The 15,614-nt window shown below is 51.7% G+C and overlaps 1 protein-coding gene across 3 annotated transcripts in view; it reads right to left on the bottom strand.

The window, feature by feature from the left end:
- SIRPA (signal regulatory protein alpha) overlaps positions 1 to 15,614 on the bottom strand; it is a 43,019-nt gene that overhangs the window by 10,852 nt on the left and 16,553 nt on the right. For all 3 annotated transcript variants that reach the window (XR_009530111.1, XM_060077815.1, XM_060077816.1), the window contains exons 3-7: positions 12,660 to 13,013; positions 6,625 to 6,945; positions 5,741 to 6,070; positions 3,801 to 3,911; positions 724 to 748 (exon numbers count right to left, since the gene is read on the bottom strand). Coding sequence is in view for 2 of the 3 variants with exons in the window: in XM_060077815.1 (XP_059933798.1) it covers positions 724 to 748; positions 3,801 to 3,911; positions 5,741 to 6,070; positions 6,625 to 6,945; positions 12,660 to 13,013 (1,141 nt within the window). In the remaining variant the exon portion in view is untranslated. The remainder of the gene's footprint in view (positions 1 to 723; positions 749 to 3,800; positions 3,912 to 5,740; positions 6,071 to 6,624; positions 6,946 to 12,659; positions 13,014 to 15,614) is intronic.

Raw genomic sequence — 15,614 nt, 5'->3', positions numbered from 1 at the left:
CTTCGGAGGAGGCCCTGCCCCTGCCCTCCCTGCCCCCCAGTCTCCATCCCCTTGCTGTGTTTGATTCGTCACCACCTGACAGGGCATTATACTGTTTTGCCTCCAGGCTTACTGCCTGCTTCTCTCACTGGCATCTGAGCCTCATGAAGGCCCAGACTGACTCTTGTTCACTGCTGTATCCTGAGCGCTCAGAACAGAGCTGGTGCACAGTAGAGACTCAGCAAAAATCACCGATAATGTGAATCAACAAACTAATGTACCATCTGTGATGTAATGTCATCGGCTTAGCTTCTGACCAGGTCACGGGCTTCAGGAGGGCACAGATGCTTCTATCCTACTCATGCCGGCACTGCCAGGGCCGTCTGTGCCAAAGCACTCAATGAATATTTAGTGAACGAAGGAAAGAGCAAAGTATACAATTTGGATTCGGGGGCAGAATGTGCAGGAGTTTTCTGCCACAGTCCAAATGGGATTTGATAAGGGTCTCACTGTCTGTGGACAGCAAGCAAGAAATCAGTGCCTCTGTGTGCAGAAATCCCCTCAAATCCCCTCATTTGAGATAGTAATTAAAGATGGACCTGGTGAGAAGAGCTTACAAAGGAAAGAAATAGAACGGTTGACTGGCGCAGGAGTGAGGGTCAGTGGGTGTGCATTATGCTTTGCAGTTTTGGAGGCAAACAACAAAATAAATACAAAAGCACCCTAACCCAGTGATGCACTTACCTTGTAGAAGAAGTGGAGCCCTTGGCTGAAAGAGAGAAGAAACAAAAGCCAGTTATTTAACCTAGAAACACACTTTTCTCATGTAACTTTGTGTGCGTGTGTGTGTGTGTGTGTGTGTGTGTGTGTAGAGGCGGAGACAGAGGTTTACCTCCAAGGATGTTGGGAGGAATTATGGAAATCACCTCTAAACCACAGGAAACCCCACGTCCACCCCACTGGGGTGTGCGGCCCATTATCTTCAATGGAGGAAGACCAGTGAGCTGGGCCTTCCTGCTTTCCCATCTCTGGGAATTGCCAAAGGTCAGATCCCAAAGCAGCTGGCCTGGGAGGGGTCAACTGCCCTACCTCTGTCTGAGCCTCACTTCCATCCATCACACTCCTTACCAGAGACCCTACAGCAAGCCTGGGTCCCCATCAGGGCCCTTCACTGCTGGAGAACAGGTTTTGGCAAGGTCTGCTAGGTAGGGGAGTAAATGGGAATCCCACTTCTGCCACCGACTCACTTGCTGTGTGACCCTCTGTGGGTCATTTTCCCTCTCTGAGCTTGGATTTCAGTGCTTTAACTCACAGGGTTGGGCTGGACATTCATTTTCATCTCACCACTTTCCAAAAAAGGATCTTGGGAGGAAAGAAAGGGTCCATCTGGCTCAGAGATTTTAAGCCTGTGATATGGGGCGTCCCACAGAGAAGCCACTGGGGCTCAGCCACCATTTGACTCTCATTTTGCTGTAAAACTGTAATTAAAAAGCAACACGCACAGGCAAATGTGCTTTGCACCACATTTTAACAGGCTGGAGGCTGCCACCATGCAAGAATTCTCACTGCCAGATTAACGCTTGGTGCCGGGCAGGTACTGGATTTTTAGGTGAGTGACACCAGTTAGATGCTGCAGCTCAGCATCTAACATTTGAATGGAGGCTGATGGGTTGCCAAATGCTGGGTCATGAGTCATCTCAGGGAGTCCAGTGATGGGACCCATCATCTCCATTTTATACCAAGGACACTGGATGACTCCCTAAGGTCACACAACTGGTGTGTGTGATAGAGTTGAAATTAGAATATTTCACTGTGAGTATGAGGTAGAGGATGGCAGATACCTCCAGGGACCAATGAGGGAGAAGGGGTGTCTCATTAGGATGGAGGTGAAGTGCAGAGTGGTCTCAAACGTAGTCCCTGGAGACCCACTGTCCAGGTGTGAATCCTGGCCTCAGCACCCACCAGTTGTGAGACCCTGAGCAAGTTTCATAACTTTCCCATGCCTCAGTTTCCTCATCTGTAAAGTGGGGTTAGGTCTGTGAACAGTTCCTGGAACATCAGATGTGACTGAGGGCCAGCTGTCACTGTCTCTAGAGCCTATGTGTAACAGCTGGGCTCTGCACACAAGCAGACACACCACTCAGGGCTGGGTGGCCTTCACCAGCATCTGCAGTTCTCCAACCCCCCTCACCCTCCGGAACACTGGGTCACTGATGCCCAGGCCCATGGTAATGAGCTCACATGTGCGGGAGCCTGATGTGGTGGCCAGGGATGAGGCTCCAAAGGGGCCTGGGACACGAGTGGACACCGTGAACGCTCCATCCAAGGGCAGGCTTGTCACTCTTGGTGGGCAACAGACCCTGCTTCCCCACCTGAGGAGGAGTCCTTCCTGTGCGGGGGCTCCAGGAATGTTAGGGAAACCACCCTGTAGATCACCTGGCAGAAGCTCTTCTGGATTCCAGAGATGGGGGCCCTGAGGCCAGCCCTGCTGGACGGGAGCTGGAGGCTCAGGCAGTGTCTCAGAGCTGAGTCCCTCCAGCCAGCCCAGCGGGGAGGGAAACTTGGGGACCAGAGGAAAGGGGGTGCAGGAGGGGTGCGTGGCTGATGCACAACATGCCTGTTGAGCTCTGCCTGGAGGTCTGGGAGCAGAAGCACAGCTCGGGACCACACTTTGCTTTATAATCTGCGGCATGTGGTGGGTCACAACCAGCATTTTAAAAAGAATATAGTACAAAATATGACAAAAAGGAAAATATCAGAGTTCCAATTTTATAGATGGGGTGTGTGTGCATTGGGTTGAGACATGAAATGTATTTCTATCACTTGTAGCCAAAAAAGTTTCAGAAACACTGGCTTAAAATAGTCTCCTTCAAGAGTGGGAAAGAGAACATGTATCTTTTTAGGTCTGAGAATGTGTCAGAGCTGCTGTTTCACATGAGCTTATTTGTTTCATAACTAGCCTCTAAGGCAGGCACTGCCACACCCATTTTACAGGTGAGGAAATGGAGGCTCGTGGAGGCCAAATTGTTTAGAGCGTAAAACAAGGGTCTGGAACCCTAGTTTGTCTGACTCCAAAGTCAGAGGTCTGGCCACAGCAACAACTACACACACACACACACACACACACACACACACACACACACACACACACACACACACACACACACGTGCTTGCCCACACACATGCATGAGCATGCAAACAAGGGGATGATGTCCTGGATTTGAACTTATACCCTCCTGCTGCAGTCAAAGGCCACACATCTTGGCACAGTGAAGGGAGCTTTCCAGGGAGGTGGCTCATGTTTCCAGGCTCATGTACAATACTGACGACAGGAGTTAATACTGAGCACTTGCTGTGTGCTGGGCATCTTACTAACATTGTACCCACAGTCAGCCATTTAATCCTCCCAACGGCCTCAGAAGTAAGTTGTGGTATTATCCCCACTCCCTTCTAGCCTCCTGCCAGGGTGCTGGGCATGTAACCTGGACAGGTAAGGGGAAAGCAGAAGTCTGCCCGGGGCTCCTGGGAAACACTGTTTCCTCCCTGAGGCCCTCTTGCCACCCTGGCATCTCCCTGCTTCCCACCTTGGTAGTGGTCCCATGAGGATGTGAGGCCTGGAGCAGTGATGGCTGTGAGGGTGCTGACCCACCCAGATTCCAGCCTGGTGAAGGGCCCACACAGCCATGGCACTGTTACCTCTGGACTTCTTGTTACCGGGAGTAACTGGACATCTTTATGGCTTAAACTGTGTGAGGCCTCCCGCTCTGGGAAGGACAGCCCAGGGGCAAACTCATGAGGAGGAACTGAGGGAGGCACCCACCTTTCTTCTGTCTGATTCGAAGGAGGTAGAGGGCGGCGATCAGCAGGGCCACCAGCAGGGCACACACTACGCCCACCACGATGAAGATACTGTTCCAGTTGTCAGCCTTGTCTAGGACCACACAAAATAGAGGAGGCTTCTTGTAGGAAAATTTAAAACGAAAAAAAGGAAAACCCACTGCCCCTATTCACTATGAGGCAGGCTTCATTAACTGCAAACATCTGGCTCAGACATTTCAGGCCACATGGGCACGTCCATGGGTCTGCACACACCTCTCCTCATGGGTTACCCACCGGCAGTGCAAAAACCGTGCCGAGGTAACAGGGGGGAAACGCTGCTGTCAGCCTCGGAGAGGCCCAGCTGCAGGGCATGGGCAGGAGTCTCCCTCCCGAGGAACAGACATATGTTCCTCCTCATCTAAGTGAGCCGTGGAGCGGCCACACAGGGGCGCAGGTCTGTCCGGAGCTCCTAATCGTAGCTGGGGCATCACACAGCACAGGGGACAAGGGTGGTGAGGAGTGCTGGATGTGCGTCTGGACATGCAGAGCCCCGAGGCTGTGCCCTGGTCCGTGCCCAGGGCCTGGGCCTAGGAGCGCTGAGCCCAGGACATGGGACACGGAGACAGGGCAGGGGTGGTGCCGGGCACAGGCAGGGGATCCCACATGAGGGCAGAGTAGGAGGCCAGGAGCAGGTCTCAGACACGTGGGTTCAAATCATTGCCCTTTGTGGTGTGACCTTGAGCAGGTCATTTAAGGCCCCCTCCACACACACTGGCTTATGTTATTGAGGCCAATAGTAATCTCTACCTCATTGGATAGCTCTGAGGATTACATCACTAACTAAACCAGCTCACACATCAACCAGCTAACTCACTCTTTCATCCTTTCTAAAAGTATTTCTTGAGTGTCCACTGCATACCCAGCCCTGAAGCTACAATGCTGCAACAGCTATGGTCCTAGCAGCTGAGGCTCAAAGCTGGGGGGTCACCAGGGTCACCTCCCTCAACATTGCCAGAAGCAGGCGGAGCAGCCCAGAGACGGGCACTGACTTGTCCAAGCTCCCCCGCAAGACTGTGACAGGCGGAGTGGATCCACACAACCTGTCTCCAGAGGCAGGGCTCATCCTGTGAAAACCAGCCATTGGTGGCACCAAAGGGCACCGTGACAGGCCCCAAGGCTTCTTTAGAGCTGTTCCCTTGAAGGATGCACGAAGGAAGGAAATGGACTCTATTCTAATCCATTCAAAGGGTCGCTACATACAAGCGTACAGGTGATGGAACATTCCACAGTGGTCCCAAAACACCAACTAGGTGCTGCCGTTTTGAAGAAAGAAGGGAGACACATCGACAACAGGTTGGATGGGGGCTGACGCCTTTCACTCTCCCAGAAGGGTGGCAGCGTCACCATCACCTTAAATGGGCCTAGGAATGTTCCCTGGAAATCGTCCCACAGAAATAGCTGCGCATGTAATGGAATATGTACAAGGACATTTAGTGTAGCATTGATTTTACTTGAGATAAGCCACAGACACCCTGAAGCCCCCATCCCTACTCCCAGTGGGGCACCCTTGCGATGGCAGCCAGGGAGACAAGGCCCAGGTAAGAAAGAGCAAGCCGGAGGGAGGTGGGCGGACATGGAATGGTGAACACAATTACTGTTAGTGAAAGAAAGCAAGAGGCAGGACGCTATGGACAGGACGATCTCTCTCCTTCCCTACTTTCTTTCTTTCATGGATATTTATGTCAAAAGATCTATAAAGAATATACCAAACTCTAACAAGTGGTCACTCTTGGGGGTGTGGGGTTTGGGGGTGGGAACTCACTCTAAAGTTCTATTTTACATCTATTCACTTCTAGAGTGTTCTATAATAAGCATGAATTACTACCTTTAATGTTAAATAAAAAAGGTAAAGAACTGGGTCAGTTGGAGTGGAGGCCTCACCAAGAGGTTCATCTGCATCCTGGTTCTTCTGGGGAGCAGAGGTCTCCAGGGTGTGGCTTTTGGTGACCGCCGGCTGTCCGTCATGCTCCACCTGGCAGGTGAGCAGCACAGCCTCCCTGTGGGCAGATGAGTTCACCAGGAGCCAGCTCGTCCGGTTAAAGGTCCCGTCCCTGTTCTCTAGGAGGGTCGAGGCCATGTCTATTCGGGACACATTTCCGTTCTCCAACCAGGTCAGCTGTAGGCGCTGGGGGTAGAACTTGTTCACCTGGCAGGTGACATTCACCTGGTTCCCCGCCATGGGGTGCTGGGTAATCGTCAAGGTAGGCGGAACTGAAACAGCACAGGCAGAAGCTCTGACCTTCTAGAACCAACAGGTCACAGGAGAGGGGCTTCCAGCACAGCAAGGGAGTCACCAGAGGACAGGGCCAGGCATGCAGCAGGTGCTCAAACACCGAGGGTCTCTTTGCATATAAATGAAATCATAAGCACACTGCAGGGCACACAGTAGGTGCTCAAGGACTGGGCTCCTATTAAGTTAATAATGTGTGCCATCTACAAGCACAGCCCCTGGCATGCAGTGGAATATAATAACTGCAGCAAAATATATAAAATCACCAAGCACATAGGGGCCTGTAGTTGGAGAAACTATTGATAAAGTAAAGGAAACTACTTAGCACAGTGCTTGGCACATGAGGGGTGTCCACCTGGCAGCTGCCGTTAAAACAGTAGTTAGTGACCAGCTCATCTAGGAGCCTGGTGATGGGGCAGGACTGTCAGGAAGTAGATTCCAGGCAATTTGAGGCCTGGAGCAAAAGGCAGGGAGGAGGAACAGGCTGGGGCCTTGAGGGCAGGTGCGGGCTTAGGCTGGTGTGAGGGGCTTCTACCTCGGATGGTCTCAGACAAGTTGGCTGTCCCACGAAGAGGAGGGTCTCCCTGCAGGGTGATGTGGGTCACCTCGCAGATGACCTGGGAGCGAACATCCCCCGGGGCCAGCACCACCTTGGCTGTGCTGGAGATGCTGTAGGAAACGTTGTTTCCCTCTGGTTCCACGTTGGTCTGGGAGGCTGAGAGCTCATTGCCATTTTTGAACCATTTCAGGGAGATGTTTCTGGGGGAGAACCCGTGGGATTTGCAGGTGAAGCTCACTGTCTGCTCAGGTGTGACCCTCACTGCGGGGCCTGATACCACAGGAGGAGAGGGTTTGGCTACAAAAGGAACATTTATAAATGATGAACATGATTGTAATTATCATCACTAATGATAAAAATGTGACACAGTTAAGAACCACCACACATATTATTTTTTAAATTCTTCACATAGTTCTGGGAGGGCAGTGTCATCATCCTCATCTGACAGAGGAGACACACAGGTTCCCAGAGGTGGCTCTGAGTCAGGGGCAGGGCTGACATGGAATTCCAGGCCTGAGTTCAAAGTCCACCTTCTTACATCTGCCAGGTGATTTCCCACCAGTTTGGGCAAAGGAACAAAAGTACTGATTGGTCTTACTCTCCTGTTAACTGTTCCTAGCTGGGCTCCCCCTGGAAAACTTAGGTAAGTTCTGAGAAGTGTTTACAGAAGTAAATGCAGGGGAAGCGGGGTCATAGCGGGACCACATGGAAGCTGAACCAGGCTGGCCGTCCAACGAGAGGTGTGGCCACGGCACCTCCCAGCTCCTCATCTGTGAAAGGGGACAGCAGGCATTACCCTTCCCGGGCTGCAGTGAGGGTTAAATCAGGCAGTGGGAGCATTTTTGCTATGAGTAAAACACAAGATGATTCACAAAATTAAACAAACACAGATCCGTCTTTAACCCAGACTGTATTTATACCCAGAGCTGTGCCTTCAGGTGTCTATGAATTTACTGCATAGTTTTCATTCTTTCCACGAATATTCCAGTAGGACTAATGTATCAATCCCTGAATTTCAAAGGAAGGGGGCAAATGGATGTTTTTCTGAATCTGGGTTCCTCTCCTGGGTCCGTTTTAGGTTGAAACAAAGATCACTGAGTGCTAAGAAACCAAAGGTGGTTAATTTCTTAATTGTTATTCATTCAGAAGAGACATAGACACAGGCCTATGAAGCAGCAGAAGCACCTCTTGTGTCCTGAAAATGTACACAAATCAGCAAATCAAAAGTGAGGGCAGTTTCTCCCTGTAGAAGGGTCCTCTAGGGTGTCTCCAAATTGTTCGTTATTACGTAACACCTCCTGTAAAAGTTGGCAGACAGCAGCTATTATAAATATTTGCATTTGTAAATATTTCACTTGCTTCCTAAAACTCATCAAACATTTTGAGGACATAGTAAGGAGGTGTTACTTGAATAAATCAAGTCAAAAAAACACCAGCATCCTGGACCTAAGTAAAGGGAGCAGATACTGTGATCAGTTAGCACTTATAGTTTTTGGGAGCCTGATGCTGGGCTGATTCCTCCAGGAACCTCAGCTCTCTCATTCCCCACATCAGTCCTGAGAGGGAGGCTCGAGAGTGGTCCCATTTATGGGATGAGGCCTCAGGGAGGATGCCGCTGGCCAAGGGCACCCAGCGAGGAAAGGCCAGAGCTCATCTCACTGCACACAGCACTGACTGATTTTAGGGTCTCTGATCTTTATTCTCAAGCCTCAGCGTCTGATTCTAGACAAAGTGGATCAAGCACCACCTGGTAAGATGAGTGAGGATGTATGTAAAACACAGAGCCTGGTGTATAGTTGCTTAATCAATAATACAATAACATCTTAATCATAAGATCTGGTCATTCCTAGGTCTGAAACTATGTACTTATTCTCTAAGTAAGAAGGCAAAACAAAAGTATTATGGAAAAAAACAAGAAAAGTCTCAAATCTTGTTCCCTGCGGTTGCCATGAAAATTCCACATGAATAAAGGAGTAGGAAACCACCAAATTATGATTCTCTCCCTCTTTTTAAAAATAATCCCCTCAGGGAAAAATTGGGGGGAACTGGCTTTCAAAACACACAAGGCACCATAGGCATTTTCCTGCAGGTCAGCCCTTTACAGAAGCTGGAAGCATTTTGAAAGGAGGGAACACAGACTTGGTCAGTGTCACTGTGGTGTACTGAGGCAGGAGGGCTCTGGGCAGAGCAGGGAGTGTCTGCAGGGATTCTAGCATCTGTTTACACACACACACGTGTTTAAAATATGGGAAAGTTTCCCCAGAGATGAAGCTCGGGTCTAAACAGGGTGGTCTGCGTGGGCAGGAAGCCCCTCTCAGCCCAGATGAGCTCACCGGGGAGGTGTCTCTGCCTCTCCACTCAGGCTGACTTCTTTGGGCCTCCTAAAAGCTGTCACTGTCCTGGACTATTCTGAAGCACCCACACCCGGAAGAACAGTTCTTACAACTCAGGCACCACGGGGGACCCACCTTTGTCAGGGAAAAACCACAGCCTTCCCTCTGTGACCTCAGAGAACATGTAGATCAGGGCTCCTCTGTCCTGGCTGGGCACCAGCATCCTCTGCAGGAGTTAAAACACTCACCTGCCCAGGCCCACATCTGGCCAATTAAATCAGAATTTCTAGGGTGGGGATAGGGTCTGGGGAGCTCGTCACTGTCTCCCATGTGATTCCAATGAGGAGCTGAGGTTGAAAGGCACCCAGCCCCACCCCAACTCCAGTTGTACTTAGTTCTGGAGGGAAAGTGACCCATCTGAGGTCCTCTGGCTCCGGCACATCAGAGCTCACGTTGGTGGAACACGTTCCGGGTGCCAGGCTCTGCTCTAAGCTCTTGACATGTATCCTTCATTCAGTCCCTGCAGCAGCTCTGTAAGGGCAGGGCTGTCACTGATGGACGAGGACACTGAGCCCCAGTGTGGAGAGGGACTCGTCAGAGGTCCCAGAGCCAGGACGGGGCAGAGCTGGGATGGAGGCCCAGGCAGGGGGGGCTCGGCCCAGGCTCTCAACCGCTGTGCACTGAGCTCAGTGACACCCAGCCCACTCCATCCAGGGCTTCCTAGATCTTCTTCAGTCATCACAGACTCCTGAAAGGCAGCGTGATTACCACCATTGCACAGATGGGGAAACTGAGGACTAGAGGGAACTGAGATATGCCCAAGATCACACAGCCTGGGAGGCCAGCACCACCACTCCCTGAGGGGCTGTCCTGTCATCAGGTCATTGTACCCTCAGGACATCCTGCAAAGGCTGTGTGATTATCCTCTTTCTACACGTGAGGAAATGGGGCCCAGTACAGGGAACTGGGTCACAGCCTTGAAAAAACACCTCGACTGGGGGGCCCCTACTCTGTGCTGGTGATTTAGACAGAGCACCTCAAATCCTTCCAACTCTCCTGAAAGGAGACCATGATGATCACCATTTTACAGATGAGAAAACTGAGGCTGAGAGAAATGAAGGGACTGTCTCCTCACCCCCCCACCGTGTCCCAGAAGTATTTCCTGTCGCATCCAAGCTTTCATGGCCATCAGCAGAGCAAGAGCCCCACCTTCACAAGCCCCCCCACTGACCACCACCCTCCTCTTTTCCCTCTGAGATTCTTGACTTCAAGCAAGTACAGGGAGGAGTGGCCTCTGAGGGCCCAGGCCTGGGGACCCTGTAGCAACATAGGAAGACATGGGCTCCTGACACCTGAATCTAGAATATGAACTCTTGCTCACACGGGGCCCCCAGCACCCTCTAGGGAACACCTCCCCCTCCCCATCCTCAGTCTGCTGAGCCAGGAATGGGCGTGCATGGTGCTGCTGGGATTGCACTGGCCCCTCTTTGCTCTGTCCATTCTACCCTTCCCAGAGCTGCCCCCCCATGAGGCCTAGTGAAGGAGCAAGATAACAACAATGGAGAGGAAAACTCCTGATGCTTTTAAGTGTGTCTTTTAGGAACACATTCAGGACATCGTGAGACATTGTAGTATCTGTCTGATCTGGTTGTAAAGGTAGTCCTGCCTCTCACACAGGACTTTTTCTCATAGTTATTACTGAAGAACAGAACAATACAGGATTTTATAGGAGAGGGTTGAAGCTTTCTCTACACTTTGACAAGCACAGTGGGGGTGCAGAGAGCAGGGTGTGAGTCAGGATGCTGGGGGTTCAGTCTTGGCTCCCCTACCTGCTCACCAGCCACATCCCTTTCTGAGCCTCAGTGTCCTTATCTGTAGAAGGGAAAACAGACAGCCTTTCCTTCTGAGCACTGGTTATAGGGAGAAAAGGCCATGAGGAAGATTCAGCGTCTGTCAGGCTGCTGTTCCCTGGTCCCCTCCCCTCGCTCCTTTCTCATCCAGGGAATCATCTGGGCAGGTGGCCTGGGAAGGAGGACGAGCAGCCTCCTGGGAGGCAGCTGATCCGAGTGGTGGTGGAGCCCCTTACTAGCTGTGATTGGCTGAGCAAGGGAACCACCATCTGGGAAGTTTAGTAATAGCTGCAAAGTCACGATAAAGGTACCTTCCCTATGTCCAGGGGTAATGGGGAGATTTGATTGCTACCACATCTAGGAGGGAAATTTGGCAATATCCACACGAATTAAAATACACATAGTCCATGATCTAGCAATGCCACTTCCAGCGGGCATCGCCCACTTGAGTAGAGTGATGCAGGACAAGACTATCCACTGCAGTGCTGTTCTAATATCCTAAGTTTGGGAACAACTTGGTATTTGTCAACAAAAGACTGACAGATGCTGTCTCCATATGCTGAGTGCTTTGCAGCTGTTGAAACACTGGGCAGCTCCAGGTGCTGATATGGAATGAGGGATTTGTGGCTAAAAATAGGGAGAGGTTCCCAGTCACCTTGGGCCTCAGGGCCTGAATGTGAGGGGCAGTCTGAACCTTGGGGAAACCTATGAAAAGGCTCCCTGTTCAACGGTTAATTCAAGGAGCTTTTATCTTGTCCCCTCTATGTGCCAGGCTCTTCCATGAAACCAGTTCCAATGGTGGTGCCGGAAGGAGTCTGGCCTGGAATCAGATTGGGTTCTGGAAGGATTCCCTCACTGACCATGTGACTGCGGTCTAGGTCCCTGTCACGTCTTGGCCTCAGGCTCCCCATGTGTACGTTGGGGGTTGCACTGGATGGTGTCTAAAGGTCCTCCCTGTGTCACAGTCCAGGATTCAGGAGTCAGGAAGAGGATCCAGGGTCCTTGCCAGAAAACTCTAAATGAGCACCTTTGCTACCTCAGTGGGGCAGCCCCTAAGTCACCCACATGGGGAACCTCTTTCCTGGGGAGGGACATTCTGAGATGACCCAGCTCTGCTGGGAGCCTTCAGTGACTGTGTGAGTCGGTCCCTGAGTCACAGGAGGGTTTTCCCAACAGACCCCCAGGAAACACCCAACCTCTGGGCATCTCCTCTAGCCCGGGCCGTCAGAGTAAACACTGAACCTATGCCTCTAGGAATTTCTTCTCAGTGTGATGTTTCTGAAGAGGAAATAAAGAAACCCTGCCCTGGATAGACTTCTCTTTGGAAGGGGAGAGAACATAAGTTCCATGGGAGAAGAGCTTTGTTCACTGCTGCTTCCACAACATCTGGAGCAGGGCCTGGCACACAGTAGGTGTTCAATAGGTGCTGAATAAAGAGAAGACTCAGCCACATTGAGGGGAGCACTCTCTGGAGGCAGGAGGTGATACCTGGGCTGTAACAGGGCAAGTCGCTCAGACTTTCAGTTCCCTCATCCCTGGAAACAAAGGGCTAGACGGAATGGAAAAGGCAAGGGCTGTGGAGCCAGGCAGACTGGGGTTCCAGACTTTTCCCAGTTTTACCAGTTATGGGGTCTTTGGCAAGTAGCATGACCTCTGCAGGCCTCAGTTTCCCTAATCTGTAGAAGGGAGTGAAATCAGATCATGATATAAGCACCCACTGCTGCACTTGATTCTTTTTTTTTTTTCTTTTTTCTCAAAGGGTGGAGGGCATTCTTGTTGACTTGTTGTCACAGACCAGGGGGACAAAGGAGACCCAGGCCATACTCACCACTCACAGTGAGATGAGTGCCTGGTCCAGACTTAACCTCCACGTCAGGGTTTCCTTTCTGGAACTTCACACAGTAGTATATACCGGTGTCTGCTGGGGTGATGTTACTGATGCGGATGGAAAAGTCCATGTTGTCTCTCTTTGTAGTATCTGCAACACTTGTTACTCGAGGGAAGGAGCCTCCTTTGAAACTGTAGATTAACTCTCGGCCTGGCTCCGTGCCCCTGAACCAATTGACGGGCCCCACGGGGAAGAGGGAGGTCACGTCGCAGTGCAGAGTGGCCGTCTCTCCTGCTGCAACTGAAACTGACCTCTCAGGCTGAATCACCTGCAGCTTGTTCTCACCTGCCACTCCTGGAGGGAAACACAATCCAGTTATTTATTCATCCTTATGTGATCCTGTAGGTTTTCTCAAGTGTTTATCAACAACAGTTTTCATTGACTTTGTGCACCATGAGCTACACCTGAACTCAGCCCCTTGCACGTGTATCACATGCAACCTGCCCAATGAGCCTGTAACGTGAGACCCTAATACAAGAGAGGAAAGTGAGGCACAGAGAGGTTAAATGATGTGGCAGAGAGTAGGCTTGAGTACTTGAGCCCGCTCTGGAAGTCATGTCTGAACTGGGTTCTCAATTCAAATCTGAATTTACCAGGAATAAAGGAAGGGGCACAGTGTTCCTGAGAGAGGGAGCAGCCTGGGCAAAGGCTCAGAGGTAGGTGGCAGCATGGTGTGCGGGGGGGCTCTATAAGGACTTTAGATTCTGTTTTGGGTCTGGCTCAGGAAGCAGGCCCTGGAAAAGTACTCAGCAGTTGGGGCTTGTCCGGGCCGTGGACTTGTGAAGTACAAGGACTTGGGTGTGAGTCCCGGCTCAAGGCTTATTGCTGTGTGACCTTGGCTATCACTCAGGTGACCGTGAAGATCCCATAGGGAGGCCTGTGAGTATGCTCGATAACTGCACACTTGATATTGCTTGATACCTTTAGTTTGGGCAGGTCCCTTTACTGCCCTCTGAGCCTTAAGTCTCCTCATCTGTCAGTTACTATGGCCCCATCTCCATGGATCTCTAGTAAGAACAAACAACATGCCTAGGCCAGGACAGTGTCAAAAAGAAGAGTCTGGTCTTTGGAGCCATCTGAACTGGTTTGAGACCTGGCTCACTTTTTATTCACCCATGACCTGAGTTTATGCATTGCTTTAGTATCAGTTTCCTCATCTACAAGATGGGTAGACCACCCCCAGGCCTCTGCGTGTTCTGAAAAGAAAATGAGATCACACGCAGAAGTCACTTAGCACCAAGCTGGGCACAGGGGAAGCTACTGTCATCACACAATGAATAAATGAGGAGGGTCAGCTGCTCAAACTTCACTCCCACCAGATCTCGCTGATGCTCCTTCAGGCCAGGCCCAGGCTGGATGCTGGGACACACAGGGCCTGGACCCAGGTCGGGCCTCCAGGGCTCCCAGGCTGGACAGCTGGAAGGGGTCCTAGAGGCTGGCGGTGGGGAGGGACCTGAGCCCCAAATTGGAGAGGACTGGGGCACATGAACAGGGACTCCCAGTAGAGGAGGTTGGGAGGGCGGGGGACACAGGAGGAAGATGGACAGGCCTGGTGAAGATGCTGTGAGAGGTGCTGTAGATGGTCGGAGTGAGGTGCAGCCAGGGCCTTGATTCTGAACAAGGTGGGGGGTGGGCAGAAAGGACAGATCATGAAGACCTTGGAGAAACACACACATACACACACACACAGAGACAGAGAAAGAACCACCGAGATAGGCAGAGGGAGGGGCAGACAGAGGTGGAGTGAGAGACTGAGAAGGAGGCGGGGGAAAGAGAGAATAAGACCGAGACACGGAGTGGCAGCAGCCTGGCAGAGGTGCAGATGGGCCAACTGGTCTCTGCCTGGTTGCTCCACTGACCCTTGATGTGACCCTGTCCTGTCCTGACCGAGGCCACCTTGCCTTGTACATTGGACAGGGTTGCAGTTGATGCCCCGAGCAGCCCCTCACCTCTGGCTGAGCTGGAGAGAGACCTTGTGAATTTACCCAGCCACAGACTCCTTCACTGCAGGTAAGCCCAGGGCCTCGGGACAGGCCTCTCATCCCCTTCCTGTGGTCCCAGCCCTGACTCCCATGCCAGGGATTGCCCGTTTCTCATGGCCAGTGAGTGGAAATGCGGAGTGGCAGCCTCGGGACGGCCTGACCCTCATGGTGCAGGGAAGAAACCACTGTCTGCAGAGGGACAGGGGCTTGGGGTAGAACTGTTGACCAGGTGTGTGAGAGGCACATGGAAGAGGCCCACAGGGGCAGGCAGGGAGCCCGAGAGATCCCAGGCAGCATCAGCAGCTGCCAAGAGCATCCAGCCAGGACCATTCCCGAAGGGTCTGCATTCTACATTGGAGACTGGACTAGAAATGCCACTGGCAGGAAGCATGGGCGCTGGGGCCAGCAGGCTCGGGTGAGAGCACGGTCCACCCTCAGCCAGTTCAGCACCCGCCCTCCCTGGGCCTCCACTCCGTCACCCACAAAGTGGGGTACTGGCACCCACCCCCCCAAGATAGCCATGAGGACACAGTTGGACATAAGTGCCTGCAGCACAGGTGCTGGTTAAACTTTAGTTTCTGTTCCCGTTATTATCACAGATACATTATTATATACTTGATTTTCTCTAGATTGTCATGTTCCCCCCAAGCAGGATGCAGGATCCATGAGGAAGCGTTTCCAGCCCCCTACCTAGAACACGGCCTGGCACACACTGGGCCCTTGATAAATACACGTTGAATGAACACATTAATGAAGGAAGGAGGGATTTCGCTTGCTCCTGGGCAAATCCTCTCCCTGAGGCTCTTTCTTCATCTGTTAAAGGGGCTGTCACAGGCAGGTCTGGGAGATGGCGAGCCTGGAGCCCGGGACTGTGCCTGGCCCATAGACACGCAATCAATGGTGGTTATTATTA

The sequence above is a fragment of the Mesoplodon densirostris genome, chromosome 16 (genome assembly GCF_025265405.1).
Source record: "Mesoplodon densirostris isolate mMesDen1 chromosome 16, mMesDen1 primary haplotype, whole genome shotgun sequence".
In the NCBI taxonomy this organism is placed as follows: Eukaryota; Metazoa; Chordata; class Mammalia; order Artiodactyla; family Ziphiidae; genus Mesoplodon; species Mesoplodon densirostris.
This window is presented reverse-complemented; position numbering and strand designations above follow the sequence as displayed.